The sequence below is a fragment of the Falco peregrinus genome, chromosome 4 (genome assembly GCF_023634155.1).
Source record: "Falco peregrinus isolate bFalPer1 chromosome 4, bFalPer1.pri, whole genome shotgun sequence".
Classification (NCBI taxonomy): domain Eukaryota; kingdom Metazoa; phylum Chordata; class Aves; order Falconiformes; family Falconidae; genus Falco; species Falco peregrinus.
Genome location: NC_073724.1, coordinates 21,723,209 through 21,742,415, shown reverse-complemented (window position 1 = coordinate 21,742,415; position 19,207 = coordinate 21,723,209). Strand labels below are relative to the sequence as shown.

At 36.9% G+C, this 19,207-nt stretch overlaps 1 protein-coding gene across 3 annotated transcripts in view; it reads left to right on the top strand.

Moving 5' to 3' along the window:
- The window catches only part of SCAF4 (SR-related CTD associated factor 4), a 47,068-nt gene that overhangs the window by 8,874 nt on the left and 18,987 nt on the right, over window positions 1–19,207 (top strand). Inside the window, exons 2-14 of one of the 3 annotated variants that reach the window (XM_055801108.1) lie at window positions 2,976–3,059; window positions 3,637–3,681; window positions 4,533–4,694; window positions 6,930–7,065; window positions 9,496–9,635; window positions 10,179–10,355; window positions 10,726–10,826; window positions 11,324–11,371; window positions 12,527–12,635; window positions 12,990–13,157; window positions 14,430–14,503; window positions 16,736–16,926; window positions 18,736–18,836. In XM_055801108.1, the coding sequence (XP_055657083.1) occupies window positions 2,976–3,059; window positions 3,637–3,681; window positions 4,533–4,694; window positions 6,930–7,065; window positions 9,496–9,635; window positions 10,179–10,355; window positions 10,726–10,826; window positions 11,324–11,371; window positions 12,527–12,635; window positions 12,990–13,157; window positions 14,430–14,503; window positions 16,736–16,926; window positions 18,736–18,836 (1,536 nt within the window). Of the gene's footprint in view, window positions 1–2,975; window positions 3,060–3,636; window positions 3,682–4,532; window positions 4,695–6,929; window positions 7,066–9,495; window positions 9,636–10,178; window positions 10,356–10,725; window positions 10,827–11,323; window positions 11,372–12,526; window positions 12,636–12,989; window positions 13,158–14,429; window positions 14,516–16,735; window positions 16,927–18,735; window positions 18,837–19,207 lie in introns of all 3 variants that reach the window. The other 2 variants (XM_055801107.1, XM_055801109.1) reach the window with 2 other exon arrangements.

Below are 19,207 nucleotides of genomic sequence, written 5' to 3'. Positions count from 1 at the left end.
CATTCATGCTGTGTTCTTTGTTCTTGATACGTGGGACTGGCTGCTTTTTCTGGAGGACCAGTTGCTTCTTGGTGTGTAAAGGAAAGGATATGGAGTGCTTGTCTTACTGTTGTTGGCTCCTTTATTCCTTCTGTGCCTCATTTGTTAAGCTTCCTGGTGGTTTTTTTGTGGGTGTTGGGTTTTGGAATTTTATTTTTTGTGTGTCTTTCATTACCTCTTAAAACAGATTTTCCTGAGTTTTAATAATAGCAATGACTTTATTCATCAAGAGTTTTTGCACTTATTCTAAAGGAATGTAATTCAAAATTGAAATTAAGCTGTTTCAAAGAAAACAAGTCAACTCACAGGCACCCCTCTCCTTCTGTCTTTTATCGTGACAGTTTTTATTTGTCCATACTGTGATTTCTCAGCAAGCAGGGATGTTACCTGAAGTATGTCTTGCAGCTTGGATGACTTTAAAAATCAAATATTCTGGCACTAGAACTTGCCTTTTATGGATATTAGCAATGGAAAGTCAATGGTCTTGACTTGATGTTGGTGTTGAAAAAGGTTACCACTGTCTCGGAAGGACGATTTTTCTTCTTTCAAATCTAGAACAAGAAATGAATCAAGAAAGTAAATACCTTCATGCCTGCGCTTTGTGTTTTATTAGTGTAAGGCTTTCCATTTTGTATTGCTGAAAGTCTTGTTATCACTTTACGTGCCTTTAAATATCTGACCAATTTTTTTTTTATCTTATGCATTGTTTTTTTCTTTAACTGAGACAGTGGATAAATCTAAGTTGGTCACTTCACAAGTATCTTGGAGCTTTAAATTAACAACAAAATATATATATATAAATTTTTAAATTACATCTAACTTTCCATTGCACTGTCAAATTAAGATAATTTTATTGTCCTATTTTGCTTTGTGACAAATTTATTACATTTTTTGCTAGTATTCAAAGGCTCTATTTTTTATGTAATTGTGAAGAGAGGAAAATCAAATTATGTAATGCAAACCCATTTTTCTATGATTTGTGGGGAATATTCCAAGGGTAAAAATGATGATGTGTATGAAGGAAATGTTGAAGATCTCTATGCTTTTTTGCGTTGTACAAATCATGACAATATAATGATTCTACCTTTAGTAAGCCACAGCTTAAATAAGAAATAAAGTTTATTGGAAGAATAGACAGTAATAAGTAATGAAGGAGAGCACCTCACCATTAGCTGTGATATAGAAGGAAGAATTAAAAGGTAGTTCTGGGGTGTCCTGGCTTCTCTTTCTGCTTGGAAGATGGGAAGGAAGATTGTAGAAGAGAGAATGATCCTGACAAACCAGTGTGGATTATGCTTCCAGGTCTAGTGACTAGTAGAACAGAAGTGTGCACAGTATACCGTAAAAATCTAGTGTAGCATACAGTAGTTTTTGCAACTGGTTATTTTATGATGTGGAATTACAACAGCAGCTTATGGAGTATATAGAATGTGCTGTAGATCTAGAGTAGGCAGAGTGGTCTGGAAGTGGTGAAATGCGCATTGCATTTTGCTGTGTTCTGTTCATGAAGATAATCATGCATGCTTATGAGTGCCAGACTGTAGGGCTGTTATTTAAAAACAAACTTCCCCAAATCCCTTATTTCCCCATTTTCTTAAAATCCTCTACAGAAGGCAAAATACCGTAAGAATGTCACAGCTGTTCAGGTGGTGCTGGGGTCCTGAGGAAGACTTATCCCTCTTCCCTCAACTTTCTGTGTTCAGCTCTTTGTGGATTTTTCATCAGCTCTGACAGTTCTGTGTGCACATTTTAGTTTATCTCAGTTTCTGAAATGTGAAACTAACACTTTTCAGAGTTAGGGGTCAATACTGGAAGACAGAGTGGCGTCTTTTCTAAATGCCTAGGTTCTAGACTTTTTGAAAGTGGTTTGTAATAAATTTCCTCACATAAGATGTAAGTCATGGTGATGATGCTATTTGTGAAAATGAAGTTTGGGGTTGGGTTTTTTTTTTTTTTTTGCGTAGTGTCACACTTCCAGATTTGAAGAGCTGAACATCCTACCTGTATCCTACATGTTTTGAAGATAGAATATACTTTCTGTGAATTCAGACTTTAAAAAAAAAATAATGAAATCTAGTACTGCAGAATCCCTTTTTGTGCTTAATGGTCTTAATAGCACTCTTAACTTCTGGTATGATTAAAACTCTTTGAAATAGTGTGTCTGTGCTATGTTTATAGAAGTGAGATCAGAATTATTCTGTAAGTCAGAGTCACAGAATGCTTCAAACTACCATCTGTAAAGACTGGTAACTTCTAATTGGGGACTTCACTTTTCCACTGAGTGACATTAATATGGAGAATAGTGCAGAGGATTCTCCAAAACAGTTAGTGCAGTTATTTTGATAATAATGTGGTATCCTCATAGCAAATGAAATGAGGAGCATCTCCAATAAAGACCTTTGCTGTGCCTATATATAGCAGGGTAATTTCAAACCTTTGTATTGATTTGATCATCTTGATGCATGAAAGTTGTCATACTTTTATGCACATTATTTTAAGATTATAGGATTGTGTCAGTCTAGCCATCTGTAGGACCATCCTAATATTTCTGTTTGGTAAGCAGATACACACACTAATTTAAATCAAGCTGCAGTTATTTCTGTTTTATATTGGTTTTGCAAAATAGCAAGTCCCCATACCATAAGTTAGCAGTGCCTGTAACCATGGGTTAGCAGGTACTGATTTTTAGAACCAAATAAAACTTTGAGAGCAGCCTTATGTAAATTTTGTACATCAGTGAGTATGGGTTAGTTCATAAGAAAGATAGATTTGAACATTGCCTAGAAAGGTCTGCCTGTTAGTCTCAAGGACCTGCCAGCATTGTGGCAATACATCGTATGCAATGTCAGTAATCAATTGGTTGTCTGAAATGTTGTCTTTTTGGTTAACTGCTTAGACTTCAGAATACATTTTTAATATTTGTTTTCCCTGTTTAGCTCTTTTCACTGATGGAGATGAAACCTCCTATTTCCCGAGCAAAAATGATTCTTATCACAAAAGCTGCCATTAAAGCTATTAAGGTAAAGTACAAAGGAACAAACATGAAACTGTAACAGTAGCAATGTTTTATTATTTTAGTTCTAAGTAAATGCATCTCTGGATTTCCCAGTCTTAGCTTCATGGATGTTTAATTCTAGGTGGTGTGAAGAATGTTATCTAGAAACCAGTGGGTGGTGAATATCACGTCTTGGTTTTAGACTAGTTGTATAATGACAGCTTGATTTTTTTGAATCATTGCTTTTTAATGCTACACCCACTAGGGTGTTGTGATTTCTGTGTAATAAAATTTTAAATGTTGCAGGATGCAACTGTACCTTAGCATATTAAAACATAACAGACTTCCTTAGAGAGTAAATCCAGAAAGCTCTCATTAATACTCTAGATGTAGTATGTCTTTTACACATTGACGCACTCCTGATAGAAAGGATGGCTTATCTGTTCCCCCCATGAAATCTTTCTCTGTGTTTGATTAACTTAGCTTGATAACATACTTCTTTTTAGAATGTGACTCTTTCCTAAATGGTAGTAAGCACAAAGAGTTAAAATGATGTGCCACTGTTGAGTAATGATTAATTAATACATGTATTTATTTTCCAGCTCTACAAGCATGTTGTCCAGATTGTAGAGAAGTTCATCAAAAAGGTAAAAAACTATCTACTGATAAAGATACTGTCTGCATCTGTTTCTAGATATTACCAATAATGCTAGTAAATAACTAGAAAGGCTTCTGTATATAGGGATTGAGGGACAAAGTTCTGTTTTGTTAGGAATTTATATGTTTTGGTTTCTCTTTGTCTGTATAATCTCATTTTAGTTATGAGGGTATTACATTATCCATTAGGAAGGGGAGGGGAAAAAAAAGTGACATTACCCCTTTCTCCTTTACCCAGCAACTGAGGAGGAAACTAAAAGTACTGAACTTCAAATTAGTTTTCACTGACTAAGATAATACATATTTTCAGACAGTTTTCATGCTTGCCTAGGCATGTAGAACAACAGGCTAGAATGTAATACTCGCTAAAACCATATCATGCTGCCTAAAGCAGGTTCCTCTGAGTGAACAGAAAGAATAATGTCTTTCATTCAGAGACTTCTGAAGAGAAGGACTTTGCATTAAATTTTGGAGAGTAGAGTTGGTGGAAGTAGTTTGGTGCGTTGAGTGTGAGGTAGGTTGATTGCAGAGTTACAACATCTCTACTGTAATGTAGTAGACCTGTTGCACTTGCATGTTGTCAGGCTAAAGGTACTTTAAAAGCAGTGATTGAGAAGATAAAGACTGTTTCAAGCTATCTAAGTATATTTACCTTGTCCCAAATGTGAAAGCATGTTTTTCTTCTTTCTTTTCCATTTCTATAAACAAAACAAAAGTAAAGCACTAAGAGAATTCCACATAAAACAAATTGGTTTTTTTCTACCCAGGTATATATCTAAGGTGAATGCATGTTATCTTGTTAGTATCACTGCATAACGGAAAATTATTTGTATGTTTTCAGTGCAAACCGGAATATAAAGTCCCTGGATTGTATGTTATTGACTCTATTGTTCGTCAGTCTCGTCACCAGTTTGGAACAGACAAAGATGTTTTTGGGCCAAGATTCTCTAAAAATATTACTGCCACATTCCAGTATTTGTATCTCTGTCCATCTGAAGACAAGGTACAACTATGATTTCTCAAGTGTTGTGAATTGATAACAGTGCTGTCTTGGTGTTTCCACTTACATGGAAGCTAATATGGTGATTCTCTATGCCCATGGTAGTGAATGTTAATATATGAAATGGTTAAAACATGCTGAGCAGGATTATTGAAGGTGATAATCAAATGAAAGTTCTAGTTAAAGTATTTGTTTTGCCTAATTTCATCAGGGTTTTTTTTGCCTGTGCGAGACACTTTAACACAATGCCAGAACTGTCCTTGAGGCTCCTTCAGTCTAACTTAACTATGGAAGGTGGTGTTTCCCACAAAAATGAAGTTTTATAGGAGAAGCTCTGGTGTGAAGATTCTGCTCTCAAATATTTTCTGTGAAAATCATCAAGTTGGTTTCTCCAATCTTTATAAATCCCATATTTCAGAATTTCATTGCTGCTCTCCATTTTCAAGACTGATTTAAGGCCTCAGTTTTTCTTAGTTTTGCTGTACTTGCTGATAGAACGGAGGCTCGGAAAGTGTCCCAAATTCATGATAGTTCAGGTTTCTACTAACAGAAGATGGTTTTCATGCCTTGTCAGAACAATTTCAAAAGATTCCCAAGATAAGTGTGTTCTAGAAGTTGCTAGTTGGTTTCCAAAAAATTGCCTACTCACTCTTTTTCTTAATAGTAGTACTGTAAGGGCAAACCAGTCTTTTTCTAACTGACTTTCCCTCTAAATTTCTAAGCTTTTGAAAGGCTTTAATGTGCTGTAGTTTCCTAATGTGGAACATTCAGATCTTTAGACCTTGAGTTTGATATTCTGGAGCTTCTGGGTCGATATCCTGGTGAGATACAGCAGTACGTTCTTTCTGTCTTTGTGGTTACCATTTTGTTCATCTAAATGAATTAGACTATCTGTCTTTTGTATGGAACTACTGGAGACTTCACTGCTAAAATAATTCAGATGCTTTCCACTAGGGCAATAGTACTGTTTATAACACGCTTGCTTTAATAAATTTCCAGTACCTAAACAAAAAACCTGATCTGCAGATACACAACAGTTATGGCTGATATCCAAGGAAAATGATACTACTTTTTTTTTAACAGCCCTTTCTGTAATTTTAATGTGTGACTAAAAACAAGACTACTAAATTTACTCATTTTTTGGCCTTCATATTATTTTCAAGTATTTTTGAGAGATTGAGTACCCAAAGCCAAAAAATGCTGCTGTTGTAAAGTTCACTGTTTTTCAGACCAAAATCGTACTTAAAAATAGCATTTCAGATTGCTTTCTAATTAATTGTATTGTAGAAAACATTTTGTGAAATTCTTCAATCATTTAGTTTACAAAAGTATAGGTGGATTTGCATGGGTGTATTTAACTGAGTCACAGTAAGGCATTTTATTGTTGAAACAAGAAGTAACAGAATCGATTCATTCTTAGCAGCTACAGTAGAAGTAAAAAGTACTTAAAATGTATGTGTTTGTGAGTCAGATGGCTAAGTATATAAAAAGGACAGGTATGTCAATATAACATGTATTCTGACTTCCACCAGCTTGCATGCTTCAACTGAAGCAGCACATGTAGTTAGATATTATTGTTTAATACTGGCCTAAAGAAGGAAAGACTAATTTCCAGCTTGTTCCTGAAAGCTTCATTGTTCTTAATGTTAAAAAAAGAAACCAGCTTAAAATAACAGCTGACAGTCAGAGGTTCTAATTTAATCATTCTGCAGTGTTTTTCACTTGCTTTCCTGATCATTTGAATAATGATAGAGTTGGGTTTTCTGGTGTCAACATAGAATTGTTGGGTTAGTAGAAAAAAATTCAAGCAGTCAGTCTTCTATCTCAACTTTAAAGCTTTGTTCTGGTGTTTTATGGTCTATTGCCCCTTTCTTCATTAGGGTTTTCCAGCTCATCTTGATTCTCTCTGTCTCTTGTCACATTTGTTGTTTGTTTTATCCCTTTATGACCGTCCGTCATAAAGAAATGGTGGGGCTGATGTGACTTCCTCTGTTGTATATCAAGCCTAGTTGCTTTCTATTAAAACAGACAGTAAAATAAGTTGGCAGTTTTTGTCTTTGCCACATAAAAGGTCTTGCTGACCTATGTGACAAGGCAGGAGTTGTTAAGTAGGTATGCCTTATTATGTTGAATTCCTATACTGTTCAAACCTTTCCTCTCAACATAGAGAAGATAAATTTGGCGTCTGTGAATTAGGAGAGCTATATTTAGCATTGATGCTTCCTTTTGTTTCAACAGAGTAAAATAGTCCGTGTCCTGAACCTTTGGCAAAAAAACGGAGTATTTAAAATTGAAATAATTCAGCCTCTTCTGGATATGGCAGCAGGAACTAGTGCCACTGCACCAATGACAGAAAATGCTACTAATAATGAAGGTATGAATGACATTATAACATCTTTTAAAAGGGCAAGTGATGATAGCTTGTTTGCCTTCACATTGAAGTGCCTACTATCAGTTGCAACAGTAGCATATTAATAAACTCAACTTTGTTGTCACTGTTCTGTGGAGCAGCTGAATTAATTCTAAATAAATGTTGATACTGTACTTCAGAAATTACCAGAATGTGAACACTTATTTGGAAAATACCTGAAATTTATATTGTGTATGCATATGTGCACACTTCACTTACAGATGAATTCAAGGTCCCCTCTTAAAAAAAATTGTTTTCTTTTTTTCTTTTGGTCTGAAATATTTTTCTGTTGCTTCTCAATTTTATAATTCTGATGTATTTTTTTTTGATTGTTAGAGTCTGAATAAATAAAACATGATCTTACATGTTTTAGAGCTTCATGCTTCTTTGAATCAGCTTAGTACCTGGAAGAAACAGCTGTCAGTCTTTTTCACTGTGCAGTCCCAAAATATTTTAGTTGGTGTTCCAAATCAAAGTTCTTAAACAGTGAAATTATGCCTGGCAGTAGGCTTTTACACGGGCTTCTGGTTGAAAACCACTGACCTAAAGAGTGAAGTAATGATGGCCTGCCCACAAAATCTTCACTGACCTATTTTATGCCACATAAAAAGCTGGTAGTGAGATTACTGAATTGTGGATGAGAATATACATACCACAATTTTGGTTTTCTCTGAAGGGTCTTCTTTTTTAGTTTGCACTCAGTATAGTCAGGCTCAGCTTTGGTAACCTCCTTATGTTAGAGCAGGACTGGCAAAAAATGTAATCGAGTGAGGGAGGTGTGGTGACAAAAAAATAACGATGCACAGTTGCATGAATCAAATCATCCCCAGTGGTGTTTCAAAGCATATCTTATTGATGTGTTTTATAACCGTGGCAGGACAAGGGGAAGAAAGGTCTTAGCATCTGAGCTTGGGTGCAGACTGGTGGCTATACCATTTCATTATAATGCGGTTTTTCCATCTCTGTCTCATCACTAGTAGCTAACAGGTTGGCTGCCTTCTGCATAGAATTTCATGTACAGAATTACTGATTTCAGCGAGATTATTCAGATGCACTGGAGGGGATAATTTGGCCCTGAAATAAATATGCTAATGAATAATAATAAATACATTAATGCATTATGTGAACTAGAATCTGTTTAGCTCATAATGCTACAAAGTCTGTTTAGCCAAAAAGACAGAGAGAGAGAAATGCAAATTTTCTCCCTTAAGCAAGTAAATATCCTTCTGAATATATACAGGAAATAATTTGGGAGTTAATTTATATTTAAAAACAATCACGTATTTTTTTTGCAGTGTTTTTATGTAGCATCTGACTTCTGGGAAAATAATATTCACCATGTTTGTCTTCTTGCTGCATGTCAACACTGCAGTTATTTAAACTGCAAACAGATGAATGACTTTAAAGAAGTTGATGTTGTAAGGCAAACATTTGCGTAGCCTATCAAACTAAAAAATATCTGGGGTTTTTTACTGTCTCTCCTTGTACAGTTTTACAGTAGTCCATTAAAATATATTTGCTAAAGAATAGTTACTTGCTCACAGCATGTAGGAACTGATGGTATTAATGCTAATTCACTTTGTACTGGCAAGATGTTTATTAAAAGAATAGCATTGTAATCTAAGGCAAAGAGAATAGGAAAACTGTAAGTGTAGATGAAGCTAATAGCATGTCTTAAAGTGGAGTCTCAGTTTTAGTAAAGCTCAGCGGAAATGGGAGTCTTTTCCTGGAAGAATTAATAAAAATTATTTTTGTTGTAGGAGGATTTATCTGTCAGATGCAGGTTTGGCTTGTGCCTATGGAAAAGTGGCATGTGAACAAACCTTATCACAGAAAAAGGGTTGCCTGTGAAATAATTTTTAAAAACCTTCAATTATTACCGCACATATCAGCAAAAAAGTTCAGTTACTGAAAGCAGAAACTGAGTTTCTCAGTTGCTCTTAAAATGAACCATTAGATGATTGATTTGAAATATTCATCCAAAGGAATGAGTCCAGAACTTTGTAACTGGAACTAACTTATAAGTGTATTGATACGCATTTCTTATCACTGTTTGAGTAATAGTTTTTCTCTTAATTGTACAATTTTAGAAAAGTTATAAACATTGAGTTGTGATCTAAAATACCCTGCTGGACTGGCTTTCAGATAAGCCTTTTTTGTTTTGTTTTGTTTTCTTTCTTAGTGTATATAATGCACAGATGAAAGCAGTGAATGAAGCAGTTAAAGGCAAAAGGAATGGAATTTGCAATTGGGGTAGTTTAGATAGGACTTTTTGGGTTAAATAGGGTGTTGCAGAGACACACTTGTTTTGAAGAGGTAGATGTATGCAATGAAGACCAAGATGTATGTTTTGCAGTAACACAGCACCTTTTCAATTCTTATGAAACGCTCTAGGTTCGCCTCCCCCTCCAGCAAAGGTTCCTTCGGAGCCCCCTCAAGTTACTGCTAACTCAGTACCTACTGTGCCACAGTTGCCCAGTTCTGATGCCTTTGCAGCCGTAGCTCAGTTGTTTCAAACAACGCAAGGACAGCAGGTAACCTGTTTCTATTTGGTTCCCTTCTAACATCAGTTACATTAAATGAGGGAGGAAAAATGATGGAAGTAATATCCTTGATTTGAAGCAAAACAAAAAGCCTCCCTAAGGTCTTCGGTGGAAAACTTGTTAAAGTCAGCATTTGAATGATCTGTGACTCTTCTATCCAGTAATTATGGTATTTGAGGAAAAGTCAGTTAGTTATTTCTAAATAATTAGTTCTGAATTGATGCAGTGACAAAGTTTCAAGAACAGGCAGGATGTATCAAACAAAACGTTGAGTTTTATTGTTTGGTTCACTTAAACGTTTGCAGTGTCGAAAAGCCTGAATACTGAAATCTTGGAATCTACTGAATTTTTGCCACTGAAGTATGTAAAAAGTGAAATCTGGTCTTGATGAAAGTTCTCCATAGTTCAGTCAGGTTGTTGGTGGTGATTATCCTGTGCCATAATCTGGTTTGATGTATAATTTATATCCTACACCTCCTTCAGTACTATGTGTTTCTACAAGAATATATACTTAAAACTATATATTTTTTGTAGCTTCAGCAAATTCTTCAGACTTTTCAACAGCCTCAAAAACCCCAGTCACCGGTCATAGATAACACTGTGATGGCTCAGGTTCAAGCTATTACTGCTCAGTTGAAAACTACAGCAGCACAGCCACCAGAACAAAAAGCTGCTTTTCCACTTCCTGAGCAAAAAACATCATTTGACAAAGTAAGTCTTAATTTGTTTTCTTTTGTGTTTAACTTTTTCAGTTCAGCAGAAGACTGTTTGATGCATACCTCAATGTCTATCCTCCATTTGTTAGGAGAAAAATGATGCGAATTCTGGTTTTCTTGGTCCATTTGGAGGTTGACTTCCTGTTTTTACAGCCTTTGCATTTTCTGAAGCTGAATAAAACTGGTTTTGGAAAGTTTCTATTTCTGTATTAGAATATAGATGTTTCCTCCACCCCTCATTCTAGCCTTGTCTTTTAATTCCAGAGCTGTTAGATACATAGTAGGATTCCAATAATAAGGAAATTTTGTCTGCCAATTATATAAGACACAGAAAAAATATTTGGTTCAACGTTAATTTCTTTCAGAAACTGCTAGATCGATTTGACTATGATGATGAACCAGAAGCAGTAGAAGATTCAAAGAAAGAAGATTCAGCTCCTTCTCCTTCAGTTTCTCAGCCAGCTTTGTAAGTTTTGTGTCAAAATAAAATTAACAAATCTTTGTTGTAAAAAATACTTAGGTTAGAAAGCTGACTAAAATTCCAAGATATTTCAGTGCTTAGCTGTTAATAGAAAATGTTAACAACTTCTGGTGTTTGGGGTTTTTTTGTTTTTTTTACTTCGGTGATCTGGTGTAGGTTTGACATGTATCGTTGATTGAGGAATGTGTTCTGTAGAGAAAAACTCAGTTCTGGCTTCAAGATGAGTTCCATACTTTTATTGCACAGCTGAGCATGTCAGGGCATTGTTAGTAATCGGCTGGATTGCTTTGCTGGCTGGGTAAAAGATGCTATTCCGAACATAGTGGTAGTTTTAACTATTTAAAAAATTAAATTTGGCTTTGCAGCTTTACTTTCTCAAACATTAAATACCCACGCAAACAAACTCAGACTCCTATTTCCCTTTTGATATGCGTTATTATAAAGTCTTAAATTACATGATCACATACTAGTTTTTTCCACAGGACTTCTCTCTCATTCAGTGCACAGGCTGGATGGTGCTCAATACCTGGGTTAGTCAATATTTCTTTTTTCCCTGCTTCAGTATGTGGCCCCATGTCTTACTTTCTGTATATGCCATCCAAACACTGCTCTCAAAAACCGAGTCACTAACTTTGTCATTAGCTTTCTTACTGTGTTTATGACCTTGAGCACTTTAATGTTCCACAAATATTAGTTAATTAAAATGTCTTTTAAGTGAATTGGTAGTATTTTCCATATAATACAGATCAAATTCTGGCATACAGAAGGATGAGGTAGGTCAAACATCATCGTTGCTTGTCTATGCCCAGCCAGAGATCACTGGACTAGGCTTTTCAGCATGTTTATCTTCTGTGGGCAACACTTCAAAACTTCTGTTGTTATTACCACCTTACAGTTGTATAAGTTGCCTCTGAAGACTGTATTCCAGTAGTCTCATTTTGGCCACACAAAATCAGTAATCCACTGTTTGAAAAATCCGTCTATCCGGAATCATCTAAGAATTGTATGGCACCTGTGTCTTAAAATACTACAAAGTTCTGTTTCACATCACTATGAAATTCCTTTATCTTCCTGAAATCCTGCTCAGTTTCTTACACAAACTGCATCCTGTAAACAGGTTCTGTTAACTGCACAGACCTCATTAATTCCCTGAGCACTGTCCATTCTGTGTGTTGAATCAGGAAGTGAATGGCATTATTGTAATCCTTGTGTGATATACATATCCCTTTCTTCTCTGCCCTAAATTCTTCCCAAACCAGAGTTTTTTTCCAGCAAAAGTATGGCCAGTTTATTTGCCATGAGGAAAAGGCTTTCTACTTTTGCTTCCAAAAGAGGAACTGGAAAGAAAAAAAGTCAACCTGAGGCAGACAACCTTCATGACAAATTTCCATAGACCAAGGTCTTTAGCAAGATCATATAAGTAAAGGGAGAAGGGAGGCTTAAACCTTGATGTAACATTTCTTTAAATGTTAAGAGACTAATCTTACAGTGGAGTAAAGATAAGGTAGCCACTTTTTCTCCTGTGTTTTCACTTTTTAGAGAGGAAATGGGATCATCATAAAGATAACTTTTCTGTCTAAATTTGAAGCAAGAATGTGGAAATGTACATAGAAATATGTAAAATAAAGGCAGAAAAAAATCTGGGTGTATACTGACTTGTCTCACCAAACTATTACTTGTTTTAGTGGATTTCCAGGAGAAGGTATGCAACAGCCAGTATTTCCTCAACTCCCAAACATGGATCCTTTTCAGCAGCGAATGATGGGAATACAACAGGATCCCATGCGTCATCAGGTAACTTCAGGGTTTTCCCTTGAACCCTCTGTTGTGTTACGTTTTCTCTTTTGTTGTTTTCTTTGGTGCAGAAGTAAGGAAGTAGTATTCCTATTGGTGAAGAGCGAGTATGGCTTAGCACTCAAACTTTCCCAACAATCATATTTTTGTTCTGTTCTCATCAAGCTTTGAAGAACAAGATTTTTATTTTATACACTTAAACACTTGACCTGCTTCATCTTTCTCAATCTTCTCGTGCTTCTGGTCTTTTATTATGACTTCAGAGCAGAGATACAGTTTTACTTTAACAAACTGGGAAAGCTAATGTAACTTTCTTACCTAATCGGAAGTTTTTGTGGTTTTTCTTTTCTAAAGGTTCCACTTCCTCCTAATGGACAAATGCCAGGTTTTGGTCTCCTGCCTACCCCGCAGTTTCCACCCATGGCTCAACCTGTGATTCCACCAACAGCACCTGTGCAGCAAACCTTTCAGTCTCCTTTTCCAGTACAGAGTGAATCACACATGCAAAAACCACATCAGCAGGTGAGGACCCCTTGCAGTAAACAAACTAACTAAAGTACTCTAGTACATGTCTTTCTCAGATGTGTAAAGTTTGTTCAGGGGAGGAGGTTTCATGATAAGCGTGGACAGAGATGGCAGTGAAAGTAGCTCATGTGAGAGAAAGCTGGATAGCCGCAGTGCTATGCGGCAAGTCTGGTGTTTCAGAAGTCTAGCAAAACCAGTATATGTATACTTTACACCTACTTTTGTGAATTACTTTAAATTGAATTTTGTCCTTCCACTTCTCACTTTCCCTCATCCTCCCTTTCCTGTCCCCATCATGCTTGAGGTATATTTTGTTCCATGGAATCTAACAATGCAATCTCATTCTGGAGAGAAGCTATCTGGAAAAGTCTATTTTAACAGCCTAGTAGATTGCCAATATAGTAGAAATGCACTCAGAAGTCTGTAAACATTTTTAAAAAATCCAAGTCTATGTAAACAGCTCTCTTTTGTTCCAAGGATTTTGGAGGATATTGGTTCAGTAACTAGCTGGTATTAAGAGAAAATCAAAGAGCAAGTCTATTGACCTCTGTGTGTGTATATATATAAAAAGTTGAATATATTTGCCTCTTTCTTTCCAAGAAAGAGAAGTAGAGTTGGTACCCTGGTGTCTTTACATGGTCGCATCATGAAGGCAATGTAAAGTTTAGGCAGGGCACAGTGTGTTCTGGATTGGGAAGCTATAGAGGATTTAGGGTAGGAAGGAAGAGCTCTGTTGAACTTTGGGTTGGTTTATTTTAAGCAGGTTCTTGCATTTTGTATTGTTTTGATGACTTACAATAAATTTGACAACTGATGCGGTATTGTAATGTGCTTATATATATATGGCTTAGAGTAGTTTCCTGTAACATCTTGGAGAAACGTTTCCTAGCAGACCTTACTTGCCTGTGATTTGATGACAGAGCAAGATCCACTGACAGACTTTAAGGGAATATATTAATATTCTGTACAGATATATGTGGTGCTGAAATTGACTAGAATGTCAAAAACAGTAATTTCCAAATTGAAAATGAGAATTTTGCCTAACAGTTTTATTATGTTTTTGTAGTAGTTGTATTAAGTTCATTTAATACTGGACTGTCTCCCTGTTAGTCACCCTAAAGTAGTGGTGAAGCTTCAGAGGAGAGTTGCGTTACATTTTAATTTCATATATGTGAATATTCAATATAAACAGTGCTGTTACATAATTTAGGCATAAAATGAAATAAAATGTTCTACTCGCCCATTAAACTAGTCGACTTAATATTTTAGGATATGGAAGTGGAACAGCCACCTATTCAAGAGGGAAAACGACACATTTCTGACAACAGAAAGTCAAGATCTAGGTCTGCATCAAGGTAAACTGGTGAAAGTTCTTCTAGTGAGGATATGTATTATATCAAGTATTGGATTTTAAAATAGGGAACTTAAATGTGTCATGTCTAAAGACTTGAAAATGCTTTACTAATTCTGAATCATTGCTGAGGAGAGTTATGCTGATTGTCTGGAACTCAGAGAATCTGTTGCTGCGCTGCTAAATTTACTGCGGGGGTGGTAACTTCTAACTGAGATGACAGTGAGTAGCTGAGAGGTGTGCTAACTCACTGAGCTAGTGGTGGAGCTCGTTTTCAGTGCCTTAGGACACAGTCCTCTTACTTGTGTTTTGAGTTGACTTCTTGCGCGCCCTGCTCAGCATGCTTCCTTTGAGGTCATTTCTTCTGCGTACCCAGTTGTGCTGTACAAGTTGGATTCTATGATTAAATGCTGAAAGACACATTTAGCACAAGAGTTTATTTCAATTTAATCCGAAGGTTAATTACAGGAAATTACTGCCTATTATTCTTTGTATGGACAACACTAGTGAAATGTCACAGTAAATCAAAACTGTTCAGGGCTTTATTTGAATTCTGCTTCCGGAAGAGAGAAAGAGAGGCCCTTTCCATCTCTTACCTCTGAGGAGAGTTGTGTATAAATATGGCTAAATGTTGTGTGTACTTCACTGCAGTGGTAATGAGAAACAGATTAGTGATTCAAGAGTTGTGAACTTCTGAAAGTCGCCTACCTTCTAAGGAAAATTGGGTATCTATACAGTTCTCTCTTACTGGTAGAGAGTAACTTCCATGCCTGTTAATACTGAGAAGATAGGGAAGCAGAATATGATAGTTTAATTTTGTGCTCATCCCGGTTTCAGCTGGGATAGAGTTAATTTTCTTCTTAGTAGCTGATGCAGGGGTGTGTTTGGGATTTGGTGTGAGAACAATATTGGTAAACACCCCGATGTTTTTAGTTGTTGCTAGGTAATGTGTTTAGTAAGTCAAGGACTTTCCAGTTTCTGGGGCCCTGACAGTGAGAGGGCTGGAGTGGCACAATAAATAGGGAGGGGACACAGCCAGGACAGCTGACCTGAACCAGCCAACGGGATATTCCATGCCGTATGATGTCATGCTTAGTGTATCTAAGCTGGGGGAAGAAGAAGGAAGGGGGAGGACGTTTGGTGTTACGGCATTTGTCTTCCCAAGTAACTGTTAGGTATGATGGAGCCCGGCTTTCCTGGGGACGGCTGAACACCTGCCTGCCCATGGGAAGTGGTGAATGAATTCCTTGTTTGGCTTTGCTTGTGTGTGTGGCTTTTGCTTAACCTGTTAAACTGTCTTTATCTCAGCCCATGAGTTTTCTCACTTCCTCTTCTGATCTTCTCCCCCATCCCGCTGTGGAGGAAGGGAGTGAGCAGCTGCATGCTGCTTAGTCGCCAGCTGGGGTTAAACCATGACAGCTCTAAAGACACTTTTCTTAAGAAGAAATCTTTGATCCAGTGTGCTGTGTGACTTTGCCTGTCACAGAGGCAGTATTTCACATCTCAGCTGACCTAACAAATCTGGCTCCAGTGTTAAAGCAAAGCTAACTACTTAGTTACGAGTCATCTTTGCCAAGTTGCATATGACTTCTTTGAAGATTTACTGTCTTCCAGACCTTGAGTGGCTTAGAACTTGAACATGCTGTAAAATACCATTTCAGTGGTAGGATTTTATTGTTAATCTCTTTTTTTTAACCATTCTTTGGTAAAAGCAATAAACATTTTACTCATTTAAGCAGATGGAAAATTTTTTTGTTAACATGGACATAGTTTTGATAGTCAACTTCAATACAAAATTAACAGAAGGTAAGAAATTTAGATTGAAAAATAATCACCTTGATTGCATTAATAAACTACTATAATAATTTATTCTAGTTCTAAATGCATATGAATGAACTTGGACTTACTTCTTTTTTTTTATTGACTGAACTCTTGCCTGATTATTTAAGTCAGGGGTCCTCAAACTACAGCCCGCAGGCCGGATACAGCCCCCCAGGGTCCTCAGTCCGGCCCCCGGTATTTACAGACCCCCCTGTCCCCCCGGCCGGGGGTTGGGGCGGGGGGGAACCAAGCAGCCACAGATGACGGCCTGCCACTGCATCTGCACGCTGGCCCCCTGGTTAAAAAGTTTGAGGACCCGTGGTTTAAGTATATACCTGAAATAGTTATCTGTCAACGTCTGGGTCAGAAAGATTGAACATAAATGGTTGTTGGTTTGAACTAGGTCGCCTAAAAGGAGACGCTCAAGATCTGGCTCCCGATCTCGAAGATCACGTCATCGTCGATCTCGATCTCGGTCCAGGGATAGACGCCGACACTCTCCTAAGTCTCGGTCACAAGAAAGACGTGAACGTGAGAGGGAGAGAGAACGCAGGTCAAAGGGCCTTCCTCAGATCAAGTCAGAAACTGTTAGTGGTAAGTTCATTGTTGATGTAACTGCAAATCCTTGTAATACCGTTTTTCAGATGCTCAACATCTTCCTCGTTCATAGATGGATTTTTTTTGTCTGTGCCCAGTATTTTCTTTAATGAATTTTAGAGTTCTGTGAAGTTGAAGATACACAGTAGATATTATACCTGTGTAAAATGGAATACTAAGAAGGCAAACAGGTATTTCAGATGAACGGTAAATGTTGAAGAAACATGCTTCTTGTGTCTATTAGACATTTTAAAAAACCTCAGTATTGACAAGTCCACTTACTTTCAGTAAATATCTGCCTAGAATGTGCCAGAAGACAACTGTTAACCTGATGCATGGGATTTTGAAAAATTTTTTGTGTTCCTTTTTCTTGAGTTTAATGCTACTTGATGCAGGTTCCAAGATTCATCCATGCAGAATAAAAGTAAACTGTACTCTGATTTATTTTCTGAACTGTCATAAAGCTGGTAAGAATCCAATTCACCACACATCCCTGTACTTCCTTTAATCACGGTAACAATTTGGCATTTTTGGAATATCTCCAGGTCAGAAATATTTTGGCTGTAAAATGAGAAAATAAAAAGCTGAAAACACCATGCTTTTCTTTTCCTTCTTTTGAGATATATAAAGTAAAGCAGCTTGAGGAACAAGAAGTTGAGCGCATTATTAAGATTTTTCTAATGAGTCAGCATTATATGTGGCTCAAACCTGAAGGGGAGCTTTGACCTGGAAAACACACAGACTAATGTCTGGATTTCTGAAATAATCCTGGCTTTGCCTGTCTTTGTAGACAAAACGTATTAGGTGTCTTCTGACTATTCCTGGGGAGTGTGAAATCTTCACTGGAGTCATCAAGTAAAATGAGAACATGTTTTTGATGTGAGAGGGACAAAATCCGAAGAGTTTTAACTAGCCAAAACCTTGTGAATGACAGTACCATTGGTTTAAAAGGACTGCAAAGACGTAGCAGCTGTTCATTAAAAGCTTACTGGCAGCAGTGTAAGATACGCTTTTGCCAGCATCTCTCCCAAATTCTAGCACATAATACTTTCTAGGTTTGCAGGTTTATATCACTTAGTGGGGAAAACAGTTAAGTATTAAATGTCGCTGTAGTAGTCTTCAGCAAATGTGATACTTTGAGCTCATCTGCTGTTTCATTACCTTGAAGCATGAAGTGAGATCAGCGTGTTTACTCTTTCCTGAAAGAAAAAGCTCGTGTCAATAATTGTTTCACTTAACTGTAGAAAGAAGTGGCAGTGAATAGGTCACTGAAGAGGTTAAAAGTTTGGTTGCTCATTGTAGTTGAATTGTCACCATGTTCTGGAGGAAAATCTGACTGGTAGTGGGTGTGTCTCTATCATCTTGACAGTAAGGACTGTCTGTAACTTGCGATGGTGGCTAGTAGCTTGGATTTCATACTAAGCAGAGGGAATTACCTTGATGTGAAATACCCGCTGTGTGTGTTGGGATATTTCATGGAGCATTGTTAGCAGCAAAGGGTATTTTTCCTTCTTACGATGATTTGCAGAGTTCCTGATCGTTAGACCTTGCAGGTCATTTCAGTGTTAGTTGACTAGAGAGCTGCTTAGCGAGTGCATTCTAACAGTGATTCCGCTGTAGTTTGTGGTTAACTGTTAATGCAGATCCAGCCAAGAAAAAGAGGTTTCTGTCAAACACTCCTAAATATTTTAATATTAGCTGGCTTTGTCATTTGAATAACTGTTTTAAATACTATTTTGACATTCTGGCTTGTGAAATTTGTATTTCCAAGTGGTCTTACAGCCTGTGTTAACTCTCTGATTGCAGTTTGTAGTACTACGCTTTGGGTAGGACAACTTGACAAAAGAACAACTCAACAGGATGTTGGAAGTCTTTTGGAGGAGTTTGGCCCAATTGAATCAATAAACGTAAGTATAAATGGTGCAGTGTAAGCTACTTTGGTATGCTTTGGTTACAAAAAATCTTTTCAGACTTTTTTTATGACAGCTTTTTGTTTGATACATTCAAAAGAGTCAAGAGCTCTCATTTCCTATATGATTGTGTTTTCTAATGTGTAAACTCAATTCATTTGGCTGCTTGTAGAAAAACAAGAAGGCAGTTGCTTTTGTTTCTTGCAATTTAAAAAAGCTCTTGGGCGTAATACAGCAGATTATCCCGTTTTCATAAAAATCATGGTTTTTCTGGAGAGAATTCACTGAGAAGGGGCTGTTGAGGCGATGGGTACAGAATTACTGTGCTACTGAGTTTCTTGTCTGCTCCATTTTGTTTGATTATAGAA